General features: G+C 38.4%; 1 protein-coding gene across 4 annotated transcripts in view; it reads right to left on the bottom strand.

Moving 5' to 3' along the window:
* The window catches only part of dpp6a (dipeptidyl-peptidase 6a), a 289,142-nt gene that overhangs the window by 177,117 nt on the left and 86,026 nt on the right, over positions 1 to 25,999 (bottom strand). The window contains exon 1 of one of the 4 annotated variants that reach the window (XM_044103993.1): positions 2,832 to 3,344. The exons of the other annotated variants lie outside the window; for them this stretch is intronic. Coding sequence (XP_043959928.1) covers positions 2,832 to 3,005 — 174 coding nt within the window. The 5' untranslated portion in view covers positions 3,006 to 3,344. Of the gene's footprint in view, positions 1 to 2,831; positions 3,345 to 25,999 lie in introns of those variants that run through there. 4 annotated transcript variants of the gene reach the window in all.

Below are 25,999 nucleotides of genomic sequence, written 5' to 3' on the forward strand. Positions count from 1 at the left end.
AAAAAAAAAACCACTCTTTCTACTGCAGCACCACCCAGCTCCAAATCACACTTCTAAGCTGACCCGCATGGATTATACATCTCGGTTTGTATTGATCTCAGATCATGTTGAAGTTCTCTGCACCAACAAACACAAAGGCGAGACCGCCGGTCAATAAATCAACCTCATGTTAAATTCATGCACACCTCAACCAGTGTTTTACCTTCTGCACCCTTCAACGCGGCTTTGGAGCAAAGCATCTCTGGCTGCCGGCACCAGCAGCTCATGTTTGGGTTTCAGCATGAAACGTCTGAGAAATATTCAGGTCAAATCAGAAAGCTACAACAGAAACGGATGGTGATGTTACGTTTACGTTTTCAAGCTAAATCGATTCTCTGAAAACAAAATCTGTATTCGCAAAGTGTCCAGTTGATCTCTAAAGACATGAAAGCTGTTTTTATATTTAAAAAACTCAAAAGTTATTTTTAAATGTTAAACATTTGACAAGATTGGATTACCGTAGAAGTTGTTTTGGTCTTAATCTTTAAGAATAGCATCTGTTGATATCCTCCTTTGTAACATAATTTATATTTGTCACTAAAAATCTAGATGTGTTTTTAAAAAGCTGGTTTCTTTTCTCTCTTTTCTTAAATATTCTGTACTGTCACTTAAAGTTAGTATAAAAAAAATCATGCTAGCAACATAGCATTTAGTTTTGAATGAAGGGAGGAAGTTAGGGTTGTGCTTGAGTAGACTCAGGAACTTTGTTCAGTAAAACGACATTTATTAATTATATTCAACCTAACTACAACTAAAATCCATCATAGATTAAGTCTAAAATCATAGTTGCTGTTTTTCTAACTTCCTATGTTAGCTAGTTGTACTGCCGCGCTACTGCTAGCTATGTTAGCCCCTTAAAGTGATTGTCTTAGGTTTATGTTGGAGTAGAGCTTCTTGCACTGCTTTGATTTCTTTACTGCACTGCTTTTCTAGCTTCCTGTGCTACCTGGCTGTGCTGTAGTGTTAATGATAGCTAGTAATTAGACAGCAAAATGTTTACAGTCTGATCTGACTTGTTTAAATTTACACTGAGGTTTTTCAGGCAGCAGCACAGCATTCACCTGGGAGAGAAATTCAGGAGCAGTGGCTTGTTAAAACAATAAAATTTAAATATAATTTCACCACAAATCTCGTTTTAACAAAACATAAATCTGATTTCAGTAATAAAAGAAAATTTCTCATTGAATGTCGTACATCTGTCTCATTTCAGTGAGCTACTGCTCCTGAATTTATTTCCTTTCTCCAGCAGTTAAATCCTTCTATACGTCATTTTGGATCCAAACAGGAAAAATAAAAGATTACAAATTAGGACATTTTGACACCACCATTAAACTTTTCATCACAGCCAATATCTTAAACTGATTTTTCCAAATTGTGCTTTATATGTGCTTTAAACACATATCTTTATCGCTAACTAGCTAATACATGAAAACAGCAGGTAAAGCTTCGTCTTGTAACTATGTGATAATAAGAGCAAATTTAGCTAACTATTTAGCTGGTGTATTAAAATCTCTAAATATTGTGTAAATGCATTACAAATGTGGCCAAAATGCATATCATTGTTACAAAACCAGTTATGTCCAAACATTTTGGCATAGTGGCCAAGAAAATATCAAGTTGAAACTACTCCAGGGGCCACACTTCTACTTATAATCACAAAAACTATTGTATTTTTAATTTTACTTGCTAAATAAACAAACTAAGCGCATAATATTTCAATGAAATATGCAAAGCAGTCAGATATCTGTGGCTCTTTGCAGCTTTGCCAGACTAAAAACTATCAACCATATGCTAATTTTTTCATCTTTTTTGTATCTTTTTAGCCACAAGATCTTGTTTTATCAAATGGCTGTGCACAAGTCTCCATTTTAGTAAAACCCTGGTGAATACTTTGTGTTGCACATTACACTTTCCATTTTAAGATTTTAACTGCATCTTATTTTGACCAGCCTGGCATCAATACAAATGTCACCAACATTGATTTAAAATGTGGATCCGCATCAACTGTCTGAACTGGCTAACCGATTTTAGGCAAGGGCCGCCCAAAATTGTTCTCAGGGCCGCAAATGGCCCTCAACCAGCACTTTGCACACTCCTGTACTAAGCAGTGAGGTCATGAACAGAGTCAAAATAGGGAGAGAGTGACAAAAACTAAGATATTAGGCAATATTTTTTGTCATTATTGTAATTAATAGAATCTGTAACATCTTTAAAATAACTAAAATCATCCAGTTGTATTATATTTATTGAACTACATGTTGTTTTAAGGTGAAGGGTCATTGTATCCCTGTTCAGTCCTCCATAACCTTTTCTGATTTTCAGTACCCTGGACAGCGCTAATTATTCTCTCTCCTGTAACATTTCCTGTTTTTAGAAAAACCGCAGCTCTGCAAAACACTTATATGAGCTAAAACGTTTAATACTTGTTATTTTTGGCATGCAGGGGGGAAAAAAACTAGGTCATCAGCAGATTAAACAACAGGCTGTTGGGATTCATCCGGATTTTCACCCCCATTCCTGAAGCAGACTCAGATTTTACCCGTATATAACCATATGGTTTTACCACTGGCGCACCAATATGAAGCTTTATGAAGCGACCAAGCATTGAGACGTAACTGACACGTCACGCATTGACAGTTAATCCCGCCAATTGAAGCGATGACGCACCGTAGTTTGACAACTTCACCTTTAAAAGTCACGATAAACACTCCGTCTGTCAGACATATTAAACCATAAACCGGATTGAAACGTAAAGAAACGCGTTCAGGGTACAACCAGGAGGAGTTTCTTACGTCCTCGTCCTCGCAGCGGCGGCGGTGCTGCGGCTGGAGCCGGGCTCGCTGGCTCTCCGCCGGCCGGTCCCCCGGGTCGCCGGCCTGTCCCAGGAGGCGGCTCGCCTCCGGGGGTTTGGGGAAGGTTTTGTTGGTGTTGATCTGACCGCTGAATCTCTGGTACAGAGACGCCATGTCGGACAGTTTACAGCTCAAGCGGGAGGGGGGGAAAAAAAAAGAAAAGTTGGGGAAGTGGAGCTGCTCTACTTCAGCAGACTGGAGGAGAGAAAAAATTAGATTCCGGGATTTTAAGGAGTCAAACACGCACCTCTACGCTTCCTTCCTGGTAGAGACACTGTCTTTCTAACACCGTACAGAGAAAAATGAAATAAAATACAAGCGATTAGAAATTCAGCATGTATAAAAGAAAATCCCGATCAGGAAAGAAAAACTGAGCGGGATCTCATCCCCGTCCTCCTGCGCTGTGGCTGAGGGAAAGTGACCTCCAGGGACTAATGGCTGTCTGCTGTAAGCACAGCAGGGACTCAACCTTCACACTTTAGATTGAAAAGGTTTACACTCCAAACTTATCATGACTGTGCACTTTGAGGAGTTAACACGTCTCCATTAGTTTCTTTTATTTTTTCTCTTCCATTTGGGTCAGTGGAGGAGCAGTTGGGAGAGCAACAGTGCCCCCTTGTGGCTGAAACAGCAAACTGCCGCGGGTTATTCACAAAGGGAGCAACAAAACAAGGTCAATCCCACGCAGAAAGACAGAAAAATGATCATAATCTATTTTATATTGATTATATTTTATATTTTAAAGATGTTATCGTTGTTATCTGTGGCCAGGCTTTAAATATGAAACCATACAAATTCTGAAAGAGGAAGAAATTAAGCTACTATTTACGTCTGTTGTGAGGAATCGATCTGTGCATTCATCCATCCAGTCAAAATAAATCTGTCAGTTTCTTGATCAGTCCATCCATCCAAACCAAGTCATCTTCACATCCATCAACAGACTTCAAAATATTACAGGCCTCATTTAAACCATTTGTTTTGTTTTAGTTAATATTCAGATATTTATATAAAATCTCAGTTTATTCAACACCTGGTAAATAAAGTGACTTTGCAGTTAAAAGAAAAGTTCAAGAAATTAAAAGAAAAGCGTTACCTACTTGTTAAACTTGTGCAAAAAAAGAAATAATTAAAACAATGTGAAAAAGAAGAGTAAATAAGAAAAAAGAAAAGAAAAAACAGGAGCCTGAGATAAAATTTTAGGATTTATGGAGACTTCTTTTAGCATCTTGTGGTTCGTTTTCACGGTAAACTGTCTTTCATGTCCTCCATTTTAAGCTTTTAATAAAGAGGAAATGCTAAAATCTAATACTTTTAATGCTTTTTTAATCCTTTTCCAGACTCATTAGTTTCCTTTCTGGATGGTTGCAGCGTTTCTTCTCACTTTAACAACAACTTTAAAGTCTTACATTATCCATAAAAGCCTCTGTTTCTACTAACAAAGCCAAGGACTCGAGCTGAGTCGGGGAAAAAGGATTCAAGTTCTTCTCTCTTTCTGGCTGGAATCAGATCCAGAATGAGAGGAACTCATTCTCCGAGTGATTCATGAATTATTTAAATACAGTTTAATGTTATTTTTACTTTTCATTTACATTTTGGTGACATTCCATGATTTATGAATTTAAGGGTAATGGCTTTTAGTGCTATTTTTGTTCAGGTAGCAGTTATAAATGAGATTTTAAATGTTGAATATTTCCTGGTTAAGGTATTGAAAGTGAGTATAATGAGTTTAATTGCTACATTGTTGTAATAATGCAAACCTGATATGATTCACCTCAGTCTGAGAAGAATGTGGATGCAAAACTTAATCCTCACCAGGAAATGCATTTTTTAAAATTACGTGTCACAAAACAAGTTTTGAAATGTTTATTTTTGCCGTATTTTTTGTTGTTTCGGGATAGAAAAAAAGCAACATTAAACATCCATTTAATCGAACAGAAAAACAAACATTTATGCGTTTCTCATTTAAGTAAGAGTACTTCAACATATTTTTACTCAAGTAAAAGTAAAAAGTATTTGTCGAGTAAAAAAGTATTTTTATTTATTATTTATTTATTATTTAAAAATGACAACAGATGGCAATAATTCATATAATTAAGAAAAAATAAGAAATCAGGCAAAATAAATTTTTCCAAATCAGTTTCTTTCAATAAAAAACTTATGAAACTTTAACAAAAACTGCAGGTGTGTGTTTGTGTCTGGTGAGCTTTTAGTTAAAACATGTTTGTTTTTCATTCAGTGGGTAAAAAATCTAGAAATTTTACTCAAGTAAGAGAAGAGATACTTCATAATAAAGTTACTAAAGTAAGAGTAAAACGTAACTGATCAAATTATCAATCATTTAACATTTAAAATAACATTTAACTTTTATATTTTGTTCTGTTCTGTCAGATGGAACAAAATATAAAGTTATGTGGATAGCTTTTGTATTTTAAGGATGAAAATGACAATAATTTATATAAGTAACAAAAAATAAAGTCACGTAAAAGAATAATTTTTCTAAATCAGTTTCTTTTAATAAAAAACTGATGAAACTTTAAGAAAACTGCAGGTCTATGTCTGGTGAGTTTTTGGTTTAAAATGTTTGTTTTTCATTCAGTGGGTAGAAAATCTAGATATTTTACCCAAGTAAGAGTAGAGATACTTCTACTAAAGTAAGAGTAAAAGTACATTTTGTCAAAAAAAGTTACTCAAGTTAATGTAATTTTAAACTCTGGTAATGACTAATGTCTAAAAAAGGTGAAAATGTTGCAGGAAATTGGGAATTTAGTTGTTAATTGTGTAATTTTTGGACTAACGGGGAGAAATGGATTTCCAGATCTCTGCTTCCTGTTTGGATGAAAGACGCTGCTGCGTCGGGGCAGCAGAGGGCAGAGCGGCTCGCTTTAATACCCCGGCAGACCTCACAGGACAACACAGCAGCTTCACCTGCTTCACGGGAAACTTTTCCACTGATTCAGAAGATGCTAATCACTCTAAAACCCAATCATTATGTTTATCATTCTGCTTTTCTCCCACATCTAACTACGCATGCAGTTTGACAGAAATTAAAGCTCTAAAAGAGCAATCAGACGCCTCTATCAGGAGAGCTGAGTTTCGATGTGTCTGTGCGTCCCAGGCTGTCAGGCCGGCTTATGATGGATCGCCTCTCATTTCGTCCAAAGCTGCATTTATCCTGCAACACGTCTCAGGAGAGCTGCGCTCTCGAAATCCATTCCTCCTCCATAAAAACCGAGGCGTTACAGAAGCAGCACAGAGGTGACAGAGCGAGCTGCCACAGGCCAGAACACTTTGAAAAATAACTAATATTAAAAACAAATACAGCCACTGGCAGGAATGAATCCAAACCACTATCATCCCAGCAACCAGGAAACCGGACGGGTTAAACGGCAATAAATTAAAATAATAAAAGAAAACAATGTGTGTGACATTTCTGTTAAAGCTGCAGTAACTTTTATATATATATATTTATATAAAAGTTGATAAATAAGAGATAAAATGTGAAAAATATCAAGCTCCTCTGTTGGCATTCAGTCAGAAACAACCAATCAGCACCAGGAGGCGGGTCTTGGTGCTGTCAATCAGGCTTGCGTATATGCTCAATCCCTTCCTCTTCCTCTCTGCTACATTACAGCTATGAATGCTAAAGCTAGTTAGCATAGCTACTGGAACAAAAAGTTGTTTTGCTAACATTAGTACATTAAGCGGAATTGATTGACAGCGCTAAGATCCGCCTCCTGGCTCTGATTGGTTGTTTTTGCCGTTTCATATTGTACTGTCATGACATGGTGACACTTTTAACGAATGTGTAAAAAGCATTATTTTTGTTTTTTACTGCAGCTTTAAATGGTGTAACGTTTTCTACCAACTATTTTTGTAGCAAGTTTAGTGAATAAATGTAACTGAATCTGTTTTTGAGTGAAAAGCAGCTGGATTTTTCTGGTTCTACTTACAATGATTTTAAAAAGAAAGCTAAAAAAAAAGCCTAATAAACAAAAACAAACACTGAAATCTTATCTAGAATATTTAAGTCAAGATTTTTATTAAAAAAACCTTAAAATTATTTTTAAAATGTTCAAATCTTTCTGCTCCATTCACACAACATCCGTTTATTTTCCTCAACTCTGATTGGCTGAGAAAAAGGAGGCTAAAGGTATTAGCATCTGTGCTAAGACATTTCCCTCAATGCATTTCACGGTACACATAGTACATAAACTATTAAAATAGTCAACTATATGCATTTCTAGAAGATCCTTAAAGTAAAAATTTCTACATACTTTGGTCAATAATAGCAACAAATTTGAGTTTAAGAAGAATACAACCTGTAATCCAAACAAATGAAGACATACAGTAAGAATAATAATACAATACAATAAGAATACTGAAATATTTTTAGTACAAACAGCTCTGGCAAAAATTAAGAGACCACTTAAACTGACCAGTTTCTCTGATTTTAATTTTTATAGGTACATGTTTGAGTAAAATGAACATTGGTCTTTTATTCTATGAACTACTGACAACATGTCTCTAAATTTCCAAGGAAAAATGAAATTATTTGCAGGGAATGTGAAATGGTGAAAATAATAAAACAGAGGCAGTGCTTTCAGAACTGAAATAATGCAAAGAAAACAAGTTTATATTCATTTAGAAACAACAATACCAATGCTTTAACTCAGGAAGCGTTCAGAAATCAATATTAGGTCTCTTATTTTTTTCCAGAGCTGTATTTCTTAATGTGTTTACAACTCAGATTACAGGTTGGATTTTCTCTTTTTTTCCTGTAAGAGATTATGTTACTGCAATAAATGATGAATATTTTAAATCTTTTTATGAACATCTAGAGGCTGTGCCAATCGTTCTGGAGGGTTTTGTGCTTAAAGCAGAGAAAAGAAGCAAATGGCTGCAGCTGAATCACAGAGAAGGAGTTTGACCTTGCCGTGTTAGAAGTAAATCCCTCTATTGAAGCTGTGACGGGCTCGGGCATTCGCAGCGGGAGCAAAGGTCACGGCGAGGGCGAGGAAGAGCCAGAACTTCTGAATTTCTATCTCAGCGTTGCAACCCCTCTCTGCTGCAGTCCATCTCCGGCCGAGACAAGCGTCATAAAGCTCCGGCTTCAATCGCCGGCTCCGCAGAGGGCCGATCAATCCGGCCATTACTCGGGATGCCCGGGTGTGCTTCGCCACCAGAGAACCCAATTTGCAACTGCAGCGGTTTTACACACCCTGACATCTGCTCCCGAGCCGCGGCAAGTTGTCGCAGCAGCAGTTTTAAAAAGTGGAGCGTCTGATTGATTTAAAAGCCCCACGTTTTTCAGGGAAGCAGCAGAATATGTTTCAGCTTTAGATTAAAAGCCTTTTAGCGAATGTGTTAGCTCCCGTGTGTGGGTGTGTGTTTGTGGCTGCCGGCCTGGGGGCTTGTTGTGAATGACGGGGGGAGATTGAAGGTGCTGGAGCCTGACGCTGTTGGAGTTAAAATTAAATGGACAAATTAATAGGTGCTGTCACTTTGCTGGTGCAAACCACCAACTCGCCTCGGCACCAATCCGACTGCAACACCTCGGGTTTGATCGACACCCCCATCTGTCCTCTAATGGGGGTTGGAGGTTGTTTTTTCTCTCCCCGGCTTGCTTTCGTAGCATTCTTAAAGAGAAATATTACAAAAATGACAGAATACAAGTAGTAAAAAGTTTCAGGTCACAATATTTTACGCATCCTCCAGCTTCACGATGCAGGATTTCCTCTGCAAGGCGACGTGAAGCGAGGAAAATTGAGTCAAAATCTCATTCGAAATGGGCGAGATTAAGTCCACGGGAAATTTAAAGAGGCGGCGCGAGAAGCAGAGGAGCACAAGCTGCAGCTTCCAGCACAGACACTGAAAAAAAACTAAATATTACCAAGATTTTAGTCCAGTTTCTAGTAAGATATCTTACTAATTACTTATACGAGCTTGTTTTAACTCAATACTTTCTTAAAATTGATTTAAAAAAATTTATTTGTTCAGTGAATTCAAGAAAGGCACGTGTCAAACTCAAGGCTTGGGGGCCAAATGTGGCCCGCCGTAGCTGTTTGTGTGGCCCTCTAGTCTCCAAATTACATCAGTAAATCCCCACAGTTTTTTGCAAATCCTCAAAATTCACACAAAATCAACAGAGCTCCTCAGTTTTCTCAGAATTGATCAAAAACATTGGGTTTAAGTGACAGCTGCCTGACTTCATGTCAAGTCTGTGATCGATAAGACGATTCATAAAAAGTCACATTTAACATCATACATCAAAAATACAAATATTCTTAAATCAGTGCCACAAAATCCACTGGATGGACTAAAATGTTCAGTATTATTTAATTTAAAGGAACACTTATTGAATTCAGAAACAAACAGCTGTTTATTGATATTTAATGGGTTTCATCAATACATTCTCGACATTTTCTGGCGCAACCGTCCCTTTAAGAACGCTCAGATTTTTGATTTGGCCCAAAATGAAACCGAGTTTGATATAAAACAATATTCATTTCTAAACTGAAGTCAAGAAATACATTTATTTTTTATAGATATTTGCTTAATTATGCTTAATGTGTTTTCCTGAAATAGTTTCAGTTCAACTTTAAATGTCATTAGTGTTACTATTAAACAATAAACTAAGTATTGGCAGAGCTCAGTGTTATTTTTATATTCAGGTGAACTAAAAGTAACTTGTAATCTAACTTAGTTACTTTCCAAATCAAGTAATCAGTAAGCTACATATTGAAGGACTAATCAGTAATCTGTAACTAATAATCTGTACTTTCCTACCAACATTAAGAAATTATTGACGTAAAACAAGCTGAAAAGTTACTTGTAAGCTAGTTTTGTCTTATTTCAAATGAACTATTTTGTACTAGAAACTAAACAAAAATTACTTGGTAAGATTTTGTTCAGAACATTTACATATATAAAGGGTTAGAGGCACAAGATGTGAGGCTGCAGCAGAGGAGGAGAAGAAGAAGAAGAAGAAGAAATGCCTCTCAGTTATCTCCTGCTCCTCTGTTGACTTGGATCCTATTTCCCCGACAGGGCCAAGCAGAATAATTTCACGTATGGCGGTCCAAGTAGGGAGGGGAAAAAAACCTCTGTTTGCTGAGGGTTGATTTGTCATTCTGGCAGCTCGGCAATAACCCAACAAAGTCCAGCAGCAGGGACAGAAAGGAAGAGAGAGAGAGAGAGAAAATTCAGAGCGCCAAACCGGCAGCTGCCGTACGAGCGTGATAAATTTTTCTAAAATAAAAAGAAGTCACAAACCACTGAGTCGTTTCAGACAATAAAAGCCAGTCAGATGAAACGGTTTTATTTGTAGCTCGACTGAATATTAAAACACAAAGTTCAGTTCGGTTTTCAAAAATGATTTAAGAAGCAGTGAGAGTGAGAAAGACTTAAAGTTTGACGCAGAGAGAGTTGATGAATCTGAGCGCTACACGGCTACGGAAGAAACAAACATGGCCGCCCTCTTAAACCAATAGGTCAGCGAAGAAGAGGATGTGATAACTCTGGAGGAGCTGCAGAGATCCAGAGTCACAAATCTGCTCTTTGTGAAAGGGGAAGTTTTATGTATTTTCCAGGCACATACTGTCATTTTATGGCAAAATCAAGTTTCTAAAAGACAGAACTCTCCAATTGTTTACATTAAATAAACAACAAACCTAAAATCACATAAAAAAGTTCATAAACACAATAAGATATTAAAAATAGTTTGTAAGAGATTATTTATATCTCATGACGTTAGCAGCGTTAGCGTCTTTTTCAGCATGTCAGAAAACTCCTTATACTTTAGAGCGTGGTTTTTAGAAACTAAGACACTTTCATCACTTTCAGTTTCTGCGTTTCCATTGAGTACATTTATTTTTGTAATTTCAATTTGTTCAATTTTATGGTCAATGGAAATGCAGCGATTGGAACCAACACAAACCAAACCAACTCGTTTTTAAATTCTCATCCATATTAATGCACGTCCATCCATCCATCCATCCATCCATCCATCCATTCATCCATCCATCCATCCATCCATCCATCCATCTTCTTCCGCTTATCCGGGGTCGGGTCGCGGGGGTAGCAGCTTCAGAAGGGAGGCCCAGACTTCCCTCTCCCCAGCCACTTCTTCCAGCTCCTCCGGAGGAATCCCAAGGCGTTCCCAGGCCAGCCGAGAGACATCGTCCCTCCAGCGTGTCCTGGGTCTTCCCCGGGGTCTCCTCCCGGTGGGATGTGCCCGGGACACCTCACCAGGGAGGCGTCCAGGAGGCATCCTGACCAGATGCCCGAGCCACCTCAACTGGCCCCTCTCGACGTGAAGGAGCAGAGGCTCTACTCTGAGTCCCTCCCGGATGACTGAGCTTCTCACCCTATCTCTAAGGGAGAGCCCAGCCACCCTACGGAGAAAACCCATTTCGGCCGCTTGTATCCGCGATCTCGTTCTTTCGGTCATGACCCAAAGCTCATGACCATAGATGAGGGTGGGAACGTAGATCGACCGGTAAATCGAGAGCTTCGCTTTTTGGCTCAGCTCTCTCTTCACCACGACGGACCAGTACAGCGCCCGCTTGACGGCAGATGCTGCGCCAATCCGCCTCTCGATCTCCCGCTCCCCTGTTCCCCCATTCATGAACAAGATCCCGAGATACTTGAACTCCTCCACTTGGGGCAGGACATCCCCCTGACCCGGAGAAGGCACTCTACCCTTTTCCGGCTCAAGACCATGGCCTCGGATTTGGAGGCACTGATCCAAATCCCAACCGCTTCACACTCGGGCTGCAAACCGCTCCAGCGAGAGCTGCAGATCACGTCCCGATGAAGCCAAAAGGACCACATCATCCGCAAAAAGCAGAGATGCAATCCTAAGGCCACCAAAACGGATCCCCTCAACACCCTGACTGGTCTACAAATTCTGTCCATAAAAAAATGAACAGAATCGGTGACAGAGGGCAGCCCTGGCGGAGTCCAACTCTCACCGGAAACGAGCCCGGACCAGACTCTGACACCGGTCATACAGGGACCTGACAGCCCGTATCAAAGGGGCTGTGCATTGATTTAATGCAGGTGTCAAAATCAAATCTGGCCCATCAGAGATGTTTATGTGGCCCTCTAGAATCAAAATTACATCAATAAGTCCCTCTAGTTTTTCACAAATCTGCAAAATGTGCATAAAATCAAAGTTTCTGTCTGATTTTACTGCAAATTTTTCTCAAAACTGGCCAGAAATATTGGGTTTAAGTGACTGCCTCCTCAGCCTTGTTTGATGTCAACTTGCAGAAACGGCGATTAATAAAAAGTCCCATTTAACGTCAGACATTAGCACAAGTAGTGTAAATATTCCTTACAAATATTTATAAATTAGCATCACAAAATCTGTGAACCACATAAACAATCATGAAATCCTGGATGGACTGATCAGTGTGAAAAGATGTTCAATATTTCATGTTAAACACTGAATGCTGAAACAAACTGCAACTTATTACAGATTAATCAGTTTTATCAATTCATTGTTGCACAACCGGCCCTTTAAGAACATCCAGATTGTTGATTTGGCACAAATTAAAACTGAGTTTGACGCCCCTGCTTTAAGGTATTTTAGGTATTTTAACTATTAAAATATGCAGATATGGGTCTCTAGTATATCTGTGGTGATTTCAGCCATACTTCAAATTACTTTCCAGTTTGTATTCTTGCTTATTGTCGAGGTTTTAGCGTATTTTCTAACGCTACACTGAGAATTTAAATACTTTTCTATTCTACTGACCGCAGACAAAGTCACCGTTGTTGTTGCAAGTTCCCATTTAGCAGAAACAAACTCACAACTTAATTGAATGCTTCTAATCAGCACAATAAGAACTTGTAACTACAGAAGTTAAACATTATCTGAGCAACTTGGTAGCATTCCTTTAATGGAAGAGTTTTAATTCCTCCTGATGAACAGTTAAAGTGAAGCGCCGCACTATCAAAGCTCTGTACCTTGTATGCTTTGAATTCAAACCAATTAAAACCTCCGATCAATTTGTTTTACTTGGCAACACTCCTCATGTCCCAACAGAGTTCTTAATTTAGCCATTTCTAGCAATATTTGGCTGTTTGGAAATCACGCACCATATGGTTTCTCCTTATTAAACTGATTTAATGCTCTACCTGTGGGCTCATTAGGAAGGTTATTTAAATGTAAAGCTCTGCAGCTCTTTTTCTTACTGTATTTCTGCTTGTTTTGCAGCAGAGAACCACACACTGACACACACCGGAGCTCATTGTTAATGTGTCCCTTCACACCCGCGAGATGTTTGCAGGCTGGCCGGAGGAACAAGAAAAGCAGAGTCTGAATGGGGAAAGAAATGAGAAAACAGAAGGTGGGACTTAAAAGGACGAACCGTTCTGATAAATGAAGGCGCCAAACCCATGACTGCATCGGAAAGACGAAAAGAAAAAGCAGAGTAATTACCTGATGGCTTTTTCTGTTGTTTTCCTGCAGAATTCAGCACAAAAATAATCAATGCATTCAATCTAAATCTGGGCATTTCCCCAATCTTTCTTTCTTTTTTTGGCTTGGAAAGTTAAAAATGTTTTCTGAATGACCACAAAGGTTGTAGAGGAAAGGTGCACATTTAATGCAATTATCGATTTCTTTGAGGAGAAGTAGGATTTAAATGTCATAGAGGAACTGGGCCGGAGACAAATGTCCGCAGAGAAAATTATTTATTCATGTTTCAGCCTTTGCAGCGTGTTGCAGTCAATCATCTGTCATTTCAAGAAGAATCGATACTAAACGTAGCTTTTCTCATTCTCCAGCACCAATCTGCCACTTAGAGCCTAAAAAGTGTTTTTCCAATAACATTCTTACTTCCATCTGAACGTCATTAAAAGGCATTCCAACACCCTTCGCTTGTCTCTGGTGTTTAAAGTGACAGATTTCCATCAGGGACGGTGCTGCACACGCTCCGAACCATTTTAATTTTATAGAGCGATTGGAATTAGACGCATTAGGTGGGAAATGGGACGTCTTCCTGTAGAGGAGCATAGACGACTGCCATCTCCCTGAGGAGAACGTGGAGAGCCCGGTGTTAAATCTCCACCCATCAAACATCCCAAACAGACCCGGCGGCTGGTTTTTCTGCTCTACATCCACCGATACTCCCAGTAAGAAACGGTGACGCCAAGAACGGCGTATAAAGGAAGAGAGCGTTGGAGACGAGACAAGGTCGCCGGCGACTCAAGGTTGTTGGCAAAAGACGTGCAGAAAAGTGGAATTTCACTGCAGTTTCTTCCACTTTAATGCTGATCTAAAGAGTTGTGAGGTAGTTAAAAAACAAAGCCACCAAGTTAATAATTGGCTCTTGATGGGGTAATTAAAACCTCCTCTGATGCTTCACGGGACACCGCTGTGGTTTGTAAATGTTGCTTGGCAGGAAAAGTTGTAAAAGAAGCATTTCTTTTTTAGCACCATATTTTACCCAGATTTGCATCAATATTTTCTAACATATGGTCGGTTATTAGATTAGATGCCAAAAAGCTGGAACTAAATCCCTCTGTTCATATTTAAGCAGATATTGCCCTTATTTTTGTCTCTGACACTGCAAAAACACAAAACGTTTCCAAGTATTTTAGTGCAAATATTTTTATTTCCCTTGAAATAAAGCAAAACTAACTTACACCTAACTTTTCATCAAGTTTTAAGAGCTAGTGTCGGTCAATATTTACTAATGTTGATTAAAACTGGTACTTTTATTGGCATTTTTTCACGTATAAGATAAGTTTGTTATCTTATACATGAAAAAATCTGCCAGTACTTTAAAACATACATGGTAAGATTTTGTGTTTCTGCAGTGTATGAAAGTTTAGTGGTTAGGAAATTTAATTTTACCACTTTTTACATCAATGCGATGTAAAAAAAATACAGATATTCTTAATTTAGGATGATTTGACGATCAGCCAATACTTTCATGTAAAACCGATCTTATCCCTCAAGGAAACATTTAAAAAAAACAATAAATTAAAGACTAATTGTAGTCTGGACAGCAATGCTCAAAATTTTTAATTTACATTCAGGATAATTAAATATATTATCTGTTAAAGTTTATTCAATAAAATACGATTGGAACATTGAAGGTGTGTGACGACGTTCTCACACAGGACAGTCAGTTATTAAACAGATCATAATCAGCTGAAATCACCAAACGTCTCTAAGATTGGTGATCGGCCAGAATACTGCAAGCAGTGCAGCACTAATCAATTCTGTCTCGCAACAGAAGAAAAAAGAAAAAGAAGAAAGCTCCCAAGTGTTTGAGAGAATATTAAGCAAAAGGGAACGAACTCAACAACTGAAACAAACATAATCCAACTTCTTATCTTTATACTCAGAGTTCGAATCAGAATTCGAAAAACCAGATGAACAAACTGGTAGCTGTTCATCTGCAAAAATTAGGTTAACATCCTGCAAGAAGAAATTGAATCCCATTTTACAGAGGCTAGCTCACTCTTAAGGAAATGTCTAGCAATGCCACGAATCTAAAACTGATTTTCTTTCCAAGATAAATTGTTTCTGCTTTCATTCCACACGGCTGGAAATGTCTCTCTGTAAAAATCAAAAGTCAATATGTTCAAAAACCTGCGGAGGTCTTAATGCTGGTCAAAGATATCCAAGGAACATGTTGACGTTTGGTCTCGGAAAGATTTTTAAAAAAAGGGTTTTAATATAATATTAACAAAGGCACTTGAGAATTAAAATTTACAGTTAAAATTTAATTGTAAAAATGAAAATCAGGATTATCTACCAATTAGCTGGTAATTAATTGAATTGTTTGAGTGAACTGGTTCTCACCACTTCACCTTAAAGTGTGTAAATATGCATTTTAAATTTATTTTGCAGATAGTTTTAGGCTTCTGACTGCAAAAACACAATCTTACCAAGTGCTCTGATCTATTTTCAATATTCAGTTTTACACTTGAAACAGTTTTTTTTTTAGTTTGACAATTTTTTCCCATGTTATTAGTGAAATAATCTGCCAGTGGAACCAGTACTTTTTTTCCATCAATATTAAAGAATTACTGACTGAAAACAAGCTCCTACATCTTGTTGAAAAGTTACTTGTAAGTTAGTTTTGCTTTATTTCAAGTTAACTGAGATATTTACACTAGACATAAAAACTTTGGTAGATTTTGTGTTTTTTGCAGTGCGGCATAAACAACAGATGGATGGATGAGTTTCAGACTTCAACCAGCTGTTTTAGTTTTATTCCAAACTTCATTTCTCACCTCAGCATGAAAGTTTTGCAGTAGATATAAACAACCTTTTCTCACAAATTACAAATATCTCCTACCTGAACCAGGGCTGTTCTGTTTAATCTCCAAAGATGTTCTGTTTTGCTGCACTGCTGACTTTAATTATATCACCACATTTTGCTCTGAAACACCTGGAGGTTTCCAACTGTTGATTTCAGAGTCTGGTGATCAACCATGAAGCATTTCTGACACGTATCCTGCAAATAATCTGAAACCCAGCCAGGGATAAATGACTGAATGAGCTGCAATAGTAAACATGTGGCCCCTCCAAACGCCCTTTGACCCAAGTGCTCCATCAAACCAGAGTATAAAACACTTCTAAGGGTTTGAGATAAAGACGGAAAAGATAAAGAGGATGGAGAGTGATGCAGTGGAAAACAGAGACAGAGGTTTATTTTGTCCTGAGGTGCCTGGAGAAATGCCAAGGGAGTTATGAGGAAAACCCCTCAGGGATTCAACTCTTGTTTCTCTCGTCGTTGACACAACCCTCACATTGACATGGCAGTAAAAAGGAATCAGACTTTAGAGATTGATATCGTACATCGCAAAGAGAGTTCTGATCGCCTTACCATTTTGGAGGTGATGGTGGGATCGATCCGCTGAGTAACAATTAGCATCGACATGACTGAAGTTGGAGAGTACAGCGCTCCGCTCCTCTGGTCTCCTTTTCCTCAGTCACAGAAAGTCCTTAATGAGCGAGACTCCAACCCGGAGTGGGAGGATTAGCGTAGCCTGAGACCCGACCCGCCAGCTGACTGCCGGAGTCTGAGCTCAGTCCCACGTTGGCCAATCAATCACGCGGCGACACAGATTCAATGAGATACGCGTCGATCCATTCACCGGGATGGACTCAGGAAATCACTCTCTCCTGCAGCTGATCCGTCCCTCCGACCGCTGCAGACCTCTTCTCTGACTTTCCTCAGCTTCTCGATCTTTCTCATCAGCAATTACGAGGCTTATCAGTCAGTGCCTTCCCAAGATGTCATCTTCTCCAACTCTCACTTGTAGTGGCCGCGTCCAGCTTGTGTGTTTTGTCTGCACACTCCCTCCCACCAGACTCATTCTCAAGACTACCCCCTACCTTTCTCTCCTCTGACTCCTCCAGCGTGACGCTGGCCGTATCTTTTCGTCAGGTTCTGCAGCTCAACTTAATTGGAGGTTCAAACGTAATCTGTTGGTTTGGCCATGAGAGAGACATCTGCCAGGAAGCGCGGCCAAACCGGGACTCTTTACATCTTCATCATTGCTTCGGTGAGATAATGGTGTGCAGGGGAGTGTGTGTGTGTGTGTGTGTTTGTGTGTTTGGAGCTGGCAGGTGGGCAAAGAGACAGAAAAACAGGAGGGAGAGGATGGATACATGAACAGACGGGAAACAAAACCGTCTTTGCCAAGAGAATGAACCGAAGAGAAGCAACTGTATATGGAAAAGTTGCTTCAGGAGTTTCAATGAGTTCATCATCAATTTAATCAATCTGTGCGATAGGAAGCAATAAAGAGGCCACATCTTAATATGTCACTGATTGCCCTTCACAAATTAACCCGAGCTCTTTGGAAAGCTGAGCAGAACCAATGGAAATCCACGTTGAGTTCATAGCGACCCATCTAAAAGGTTTTCCACTAAACGTTTGGATCCATATGACTTCAACTGAAATCTCTCAGTTTCAGTTAATATTCTTTAGAGGACAAGAGGAAGAAAAGTGGCAGCCACTGATGCCGATTTGTCACAATCACTGCAAAATCAAGACATTACCAAGCATGTCTGGGTTTCAGATGACGTAGGAGGTCAGGACGTTAATGCAGCCCGTTTACTTCTGTTGATCCAGCTTCAAAATGCCTAAACTGTGCGTCGTGTTCGGTTGTTCAACGGAGAGAAAGATGAACGTTGGTTTTTTGTGTTTTGAAGGTAGTTGGTCACAAGTGCGTTAATTTTTTTTTTAAACGTATTAAAAAAAAAAAAGAAAGAAAGAAAGTTGATCAACCATCCACGGCTAAAAACAGGAGGAGCGGAAACTAACAATGCCAGAGTTTGCAGCGCCCACTTTCTAACAGTCCCACATTTAAATTGTATTTTCAGATGTTTTATTGGACAGTTACTTAGATAAGCATTCATATGTAAGATAAGATATATTATTTTTGCGCCCCAGCTTGGTCGAACCATGTTTTAATGGAGTTTCTTTAGATCGTTGCAAATGGTTGACCTACTTTGACTTAACATTAACATACAACTAGAAAATTCCTGAAGAAATTTAACTGGGGCCTGCCAAAGTGTGCCCGTCGGTTTGGACCCAGCGTTCTGATGCTAACAATTTGCATCAATGCTAAAGAAAGCTGCAATGTAATCAATAGCATGTGGAGAATCACAAGAATGTTAAGTAAGCTGGACATGCAACATTCAGTATGATAAAGCAAGTGCATTAGCTAAAATGAGCAAATATGCTAATATAAGCATAAATACTTTCAGTAGCATGTGGGGTATCATTAGAATGTTTACTGTCATTTACTTACTCCATTAAGTATACTAAACATGGCTAATAAGTCTGAAAAATAGAAAATAGCTTATTTAAGCTAAAAGGCTAATGCTAATGAACTGCCTTGCTGCGCAAGGCAGTTCCCTAACCTCGGATAAACAGATAATGCAGAATGATATCACTGCACCGCCTCCGGCGGTGCACTGTCCAGAGGGGCATTTTGAGGCTTTTATTTTGAAATTTGCAGTAAGCTTCATATTAAATGCCCACACTAATCCAATGTGTAAGAGTGCTTTGGATAAACCAGTCACATAAAGCCAAAAAGAGCAATTACATGATGTAAAAATTCCCAAGGCTTTTATTTTGAAATTTTTGTTAAGCTTCATTTGAAAGGGTCAAAGTCATCCCATGTGTAACAGTCATTGGATTAAATCAGTCATATAACGCTCAAAAAAGCAATGACCTGATGTAAAAATTTTCAAGGGCTTTTATTTTGAAATTTTCAGTAAGCTTCATTTCAAAGGGCTAGACTCATCCCATGTGTAACAGTGACAGGGTTAAATTAGTTATATACAGCCCATAGCAGCAAGTTTTTCTAAAGGCCATCTCAGTCCTCCTCTGTTTTAACTGAACTAGTAGTTCGAACTACAGTGATGCGTATTTGAAGTCCTCAGCAGCTCTCCCTGCTCTGGGTTCCGTTGCCATGGTAAATAATCCTCTCTGCCTTCTGTGAGTGAGACATCCAGGGGGAGACAATTCTCTGTTTGAGCCAGCCAGTTTGACTAAAAAAAGCATGGCAAAAAACTGTTTCCCGTTCGGGAACCGTAATACATATTCGAAAACCGTTTGAAGCATATGAGAGGGCTATTTGTCGTCTCACATAGTCCCGCCATTCATATCTCTACCTCACTCACAGTATTAACAGCGATGAGATAAAAAAAGTGTGTGCCAAGGTCTGAAATTTATCAGAAATACATGGAAGTGAATCAGTGAGATCTGTCTGCTACCCTGGCGCATGACTTTGCTCTGAAGCACCTGGAGAGAAAACTGTAAGCGCTAGATAATTTTGAAAACATTTGACCGGAGCAGGCACGCGTATCAATGTCATGACCAAGTTTGATACCAATCATGCAATATTTGTGAGCGTGAGGGCGAGTTAAAAATGATTTGGGGTCGAAATTTCACTCTGACTCTCACTCTAGCGGAGCTTCATTCACACTCTGATTTTTCCAAAAATCAAAAACTTTGGGTCGCTTAGAAAGAAGTTGTGGACAAACCATAATACATATTGACGTGCTGTCTTCACTTTAAAAGAGATCACGGACGTATCTACAAAATGAAGTTTGAATGGCGTCTCTACATAAGGTTATGACGACACAGAAAATCCTCAAAAATAGGGTATTTTCAGGATTTACTGGTTGCCTTGCCCCTTGACGAGAGACTTGCACCTGGTGAGCTCGTTAGTGATTTTGTGGTCGTTTTGCTTTTACGCCGCCATGGTAACTCCAAATCCCACCAAAAGTAATAGCTCCTTCCGAACGAGCCGCATCGCTTTTGATACCACTTTTGTGGGTGGGCTCAGATGCACGCCGCATTAACGGTAACGGAAGAATAATAAATAATACGTATTAAAGAAACATTCTATTGGGTGTAGAACAATAGGTGCCTGCCATGCAATGCATGGAGGCAGTGACTGACTTGCTTCGCAAGTCAGTCACTGCTCTCCTTATGCATTGCTATGGGCAGGCCCCAACTAGAGCAGTGGATCCAAGCACATAGAAATTATTTGGGTTAGTTTGTTGTTAGCATTAATGATTGCATTGATGTCATAGACTAATTACTTAAAATAGCACAACAAGCCAGCAGCCATTTAATGCTTCTTTTGATTCTAGTGAGTTTGTTTTATTAGACAGAACAAACTCCTGCCTAAGACCAGTAGCCATTAGCGATCCGTAGCTCACAGCTAGCAGATGTTTAGTGTAACATGGAGCAGAAAGCTGAGTCCGTTGTTTCTCCCTATATCCAGTGGGTGGCGCAGGTGGCTACAATCGATAGTAGCCGCACAGGCACACCCACTAGAAGGAAACAAACGCACCCAGTACAACACTTTCATTCTATTGGCTGAGGGGTTGCCAGGCGACGGTGGAGTTTTGTTCCAGAAGCAAGCAGAAAATGTTTCGTAAGTGAGCCAATAGTCCGAGCAGAGACTGAGGAGAACTTTTGAGTACAAGCGTTACAAGTTTTGAGAACAAAAGACATGAAATCCTGCTTTCAAAATAATTCCCCCATTGCTGTAGAAATGAGCAGAAACTGAGCTCACATTCACCAATCATTTTCTCCAATAACACCTTTAGGTATCTTCTGTTTGCACAACTACGAGGGCCTCGGAAACAGCCCGACACACGATGCTTGTCATAGCTCCAATCCATCTTTTTTTTTTTTGCCCCCAATAGCAATTTTAAAACACCTCTGGGTAACTGCCAATACGCGGCACAGATCTAATATTGTTTCCCCTGATTTATATTCCATACGCAGCTCAACGTGTAAGCCCGCTGAATAGTGGTGGCTCTAAAAAATGGACAGCATGCATGCTGCGACTGGATGAATATATGCATGGATACCCAATCCCATTAGCACAATATGGTCTGTGTTGGCGCTCATACTGATTCATGCTATCAGACTGGCAAGCTGGTGTTGGTCAGAGAACGTCTTTAAAAACTCCTGAAACTTTCCAACAATCTGAACAACTTTAGACTGGAACGTGAGCTGTGCAGTGACTAGTTTATTTGAGTAACTTTTGGGAAAAAAATGTACTTTTTATCTTTCCTTGAGTAATTTTATTAAGTGTTTCTACTCTTACTTGAGTAAAACTTCTGGATTTTCTACCCGCTGAATGAAAAACAGGCAAGTTTTAACCAAAGATTCACACACACCTGCAGTTTGTTAAAATTTCAACAGATTTTTTTATTAAAAGAAACTGATTTAGAAATAAACTTGTCATTTTCACCCTTTAAGTACCAACTTTCTATTTTAATCCATCTAATTATACAATTGTTTAAATATTAAATTATGTTTTGAGCAGTTACTCATCAGAGCTGCATTTTTACAAAATACCTTTGTAGTTTTGCTTCAATAATTTTATTATAAAGTATTTCTACTCTTATTTGAGTAAAACTTCTGGATTTTCTACCAACTGAATGAAAAACAAACATGTTTTAACCAAAGACTGATTTGGAAACATTTCTGTTAACTTGATTTTGTTATATTTTGTAACTTATTTGAATTTTTGTAATTTTTGTCCCTAAAGTACCAAAATATCCACCTAACTTTATATTTTTACCATCTGATTAAATGATAATTTGATCAGCTACTCAATACTTGAGTAGATTTTTTTTACCAAATAGTTTTTACTCCTACTTTTGACTTTTACTCGAGTATAAATATGTTGTAGTAGTGCTACTCTTGAGTACTATTTTTGAGTACTCTGCCTGCCGCTGAGATGTAATTATCCCCCCTTAGCGCTTCGTTCCGACCGAGGTAAGTAGGGGCCAAGGTCCCGTCTTATTTAGCGGTCACTGGGCAACATTTGCATAAACCTTACAGCAACCTAAAGTCGCCAAATGACCTCATGCAAACTTGAGCACCCCTGAGAAAACCAATTTAACGAGGGAATACATAAGTAGCATTAGAAAATGTCTCAGTTCAAGCTCTTTGTAAGGGCGGCCCCCTCTATGAGTAATTTATTGATCCCCTGACATTTTATCTTGCATCAAAATCAAATTTACTTTCTTTGATGAAAAGCTTGGGGGCTTTTAGCTAATTCAAAGGATGAAAAGAAACAAATCACTGTGACACATTTATTAGGAGTCCGATGGTTCTGTAAAGTGAAAGGAACATCACCCAGAATGGACTCGGTGTAATGTCATTCTTTAGACTTTATAGTCCCAAAGCTCCCTGCTGCTGGCGCTAACTGCTAACGTTTCTGTAACTTAACCACAACTTTCAGTAGCATTAAAGCCGCAGGATGTAACTTTTATAAAAATAGTTGTTTTTCTCCATGGTTTTTTAAAACTGTCTCCATGTTGTGATCGTATGGTATGAAACAGAAAATCTGAGAGAAAATCAAACAAACTGAGCTCCTCCACTTCCTCCTATTGTCACACAATGCAAAAATGTCCTGGTCCAATCCGAGCCAGGAGGCGGGTCTTACCGCTGACAATCAATGCTGCTAAATGTTTTAACTTAACGTTTCTTGAAAATCGTTTAATTGCCGCAAAAAATCCCAGAAATGCTAACTAGCATTAGCATTTGTGACCTGCTATGTTGTGTTGAACCAGTCAGTTTTTTTTGTTTTGCAGATTATCTGTCTTGTATTCTACTGTAACAACATAATGATCGTTTTAACAAATATGTAAAAAAATAATAAACCTCTTCTTTTTTTTTATAAAAGTTTAACAGAAAAACTAAATGAAATCTGCAAAAGAAACCACTAAACTCCAGTAAAAAACGTGAGAAGTTCTTGTAAAGTAACTTAACTTCTATCAGGTTCTTGTATGGCAGAACCTGAAAAGTTCTGGGAACCAATAAGTTCCCAGAAAGGTTAAGCAATTACCTGGTAAAGTATGGAAATCAACCTTTACGTTTTAAATCTCAAAGCTCTGAAAAGAATTAGCCATTTTATGAAAACACTGCAAGCAGAATAATTATTTAGTAATAGTCAACAAATCAAAGTTTGGGAGTTTTTCTGGTTCTATAAAGTTTACGCTTAAAGTTTTCTTTGCTACTGAAGTGATTCTAACATTTAAATCATATCCAGATATTTTTCAAACTGATATTTTCTGCTTTTTAATTCCAGATAAACGGATTTGCTAAACTGGTGAATATAAAACAAGGAGCAACTTTTCTTAGCCTGTCGGGTGAAATCATGACCTCCAGCTTTACTGAGCAGCTGAACTTTTTCTGGGTCAACTTTCATCACCTAAGCTCCTTTTTTAGTTAATTTAATAGTGAAAAGTTAACAAGATTTGCTGCAACTGCTCAAAAATAAACCTCGAGTGTTTAATAAGGGATTTAGGCAGAATTACAGAGCACACTGTTCAAGATGGATTAATCTTAAACTTTAACATTCCTGGTTATTGTAGCAATAAAGCCGATTGTTTTTCAGACATGTCAGGAAATTCTTCTGATATTAAAAAAATTATTCCACTTAAACTGGAGAGAAAATTTACAGGTGCATAAAATCCAGTAGAGAAAACTGGAACGCAACATCAGATGATTTAAAATTATTCATTTCCAATTAGAAATGTCTTTATTTAAAGCAAAAATACACAAGTTAAAGCCACATATTTACATACGAACATTTGTTTCTCATTGTCAGAAGTTAAATCAGACCAAACGTTTCTTGTTTTATCTTAATTAGATTTACCAAAATTATTTCTATTTGCTAAATGCCAGAAAACATGGTGAGAACATTTTTGTAACTTTTCTCAAAACTTGTTTTTTATGACTTGCACTGTAAAACTTAAAAATGAAAGTCCATCTGCTGCCTTCAAAATGCAATTTAATAGAGAAATTTGTGCTCTTTAACTAGGAGAGGACTGTTTGTTTCTTACAAATTGAGAAATTATTATTTGGATTAAATTGCAGAATTAAGGTGAAACTCTCAATTCAAGACTAATGAGCTGAAAATCTTGTCTTTTGTTGCTAAATCAGCTTTATGAACTTTAACTTTCTTGTCGACTTAAATTAAACCACCTTGAAATGTTTTACAGTGCATCCAAGAGGTTTGAGCCAAGTCATGCAGTTTTAAAGAAAAATCTTTTTCTTTTTCAATTTTTCTGACATTTTACCAAACAGAAAAAAAAACGTAGGTAATTCTAGCAGAGCTAAAACAAGAAACTGATTAAACTTCAGACAATGAGAAAAAGATGTTTGTGTTTGTAAACATCTGGCTAAATGCGGCTCCGATGTTTTCTGTTAAAGTTTTGGTGTGACATCATCACCGTCAGACGGACACTCCAGGAAATAAATCTAGACGCTCAGCGTGTCCATCTGGTCCCTCGGCGGTCCGCTTCAGGTGCCGTCCAACGATTTTTCATTTTGATGTCAGATGTTTCATTTCACACCGAAAGTTATGGCTGCTGCCGCAGGAGGAGAGCATTCACTCAGCCCGCAGCCACTGGATTCAAACCGCTCATATTTTCTAGTTTACAGACGCAGCCGACTGTGTGATTAGTTGGATTTCATGAAAAGCAAAACTGACTCGGATGACAGAGTTTCTTGTTTCGAATAACATCGACGAATAAACGACCGCTGTGACAAAGTGTGTCAAATACTTAGGCTTCTGTGAATAAAGGAAACATCGGATGAGAGTAATTTAATTAAAATACAGTCAAGGACAAATTAGGGAACAAGAGGGAAACTGATGCAAAGAGGAAAGAGAAATGATTTCATTAGCGAATTACCAGCAAGAGAAACTGAAGGTGAATTTGGGAAAAATATCTAAAAATGATAATCAAGTAAACGTGGAAAGTAGATGTCCAAGAAATTACTCAAGTAAGAGTCAATACGTCTACTGATTAACTGATCAAATTACTCATTTAATATTTAAAAATTGCATCAGACAGACTGAAATTTGAAATTCAGTGGATTTGTTGGTATTTTAAAGACAAAAATGACAATAATTCACTTAAGTAACCAAAAAAAAAAACCAAACATAAAAAATCAGGCAAAATAAAATGTTTCCAAATAATGTTTTTTCAACATAAAACTTACAAAACTTTAATAAAAACTGCAGGTGTGTGTCTGTCTGGTAAATTCATTCAGTGGGAAGAAAATCCAGAGATTTTACTCAAGTAAGACTAAAAATACTTCATAATAAAATCACTCAAAAAGTATAACGTAGGAAAAATACTGCTAGACGTACATCTCTTCAAAAACTTACTCCAGTAAATGTAACTGGTTAGCAGCCAGCTCTGATGGATGGGGATCGTTTTGTGGGTTTACTGTAACGCTTAGTAACGGTCAGATTCTTGGCATGTTGGGTTTTTGCTCTCGCCCCACCAGACAAACGTGAAACACACGACTCCAAGCCATAAAATGTGACCTTCCCTCTGCAAAATGCCGCCTCGTCCATCCGTGATTCGTCCTTCGCTCATCGTTTCAACGTCGGATGTTTCAGAAACTGTCAAACAACACGGCTGTGATGCCACCGCTCATTTTTAACATTACTGCTTCTGGCCATTTGAAGGAGAAGTACAGTTTCTCTTGTTTTACTCTTCATAGGATGAACGTTGTTCTTTTGGGTCCATGAACGACTGACAACACGTCTCTGAGATTACAAGCAAAGATTTTGTA

This window comes from Gambusia affinis, linkage group LG21 (genome assembly GCF_019740435.1).
Source record: "Gambusia affinis linkage group LG21, SWU_Gaff_1.0, whole genome shotgun sequence".
NCBI classification, from domain to species: Eukaryota; Metazoa; Chordata; class Actinopteri; order Cyprinodontiformes; family Poeciliidae; genus Gambusia; species Gambusia affinis.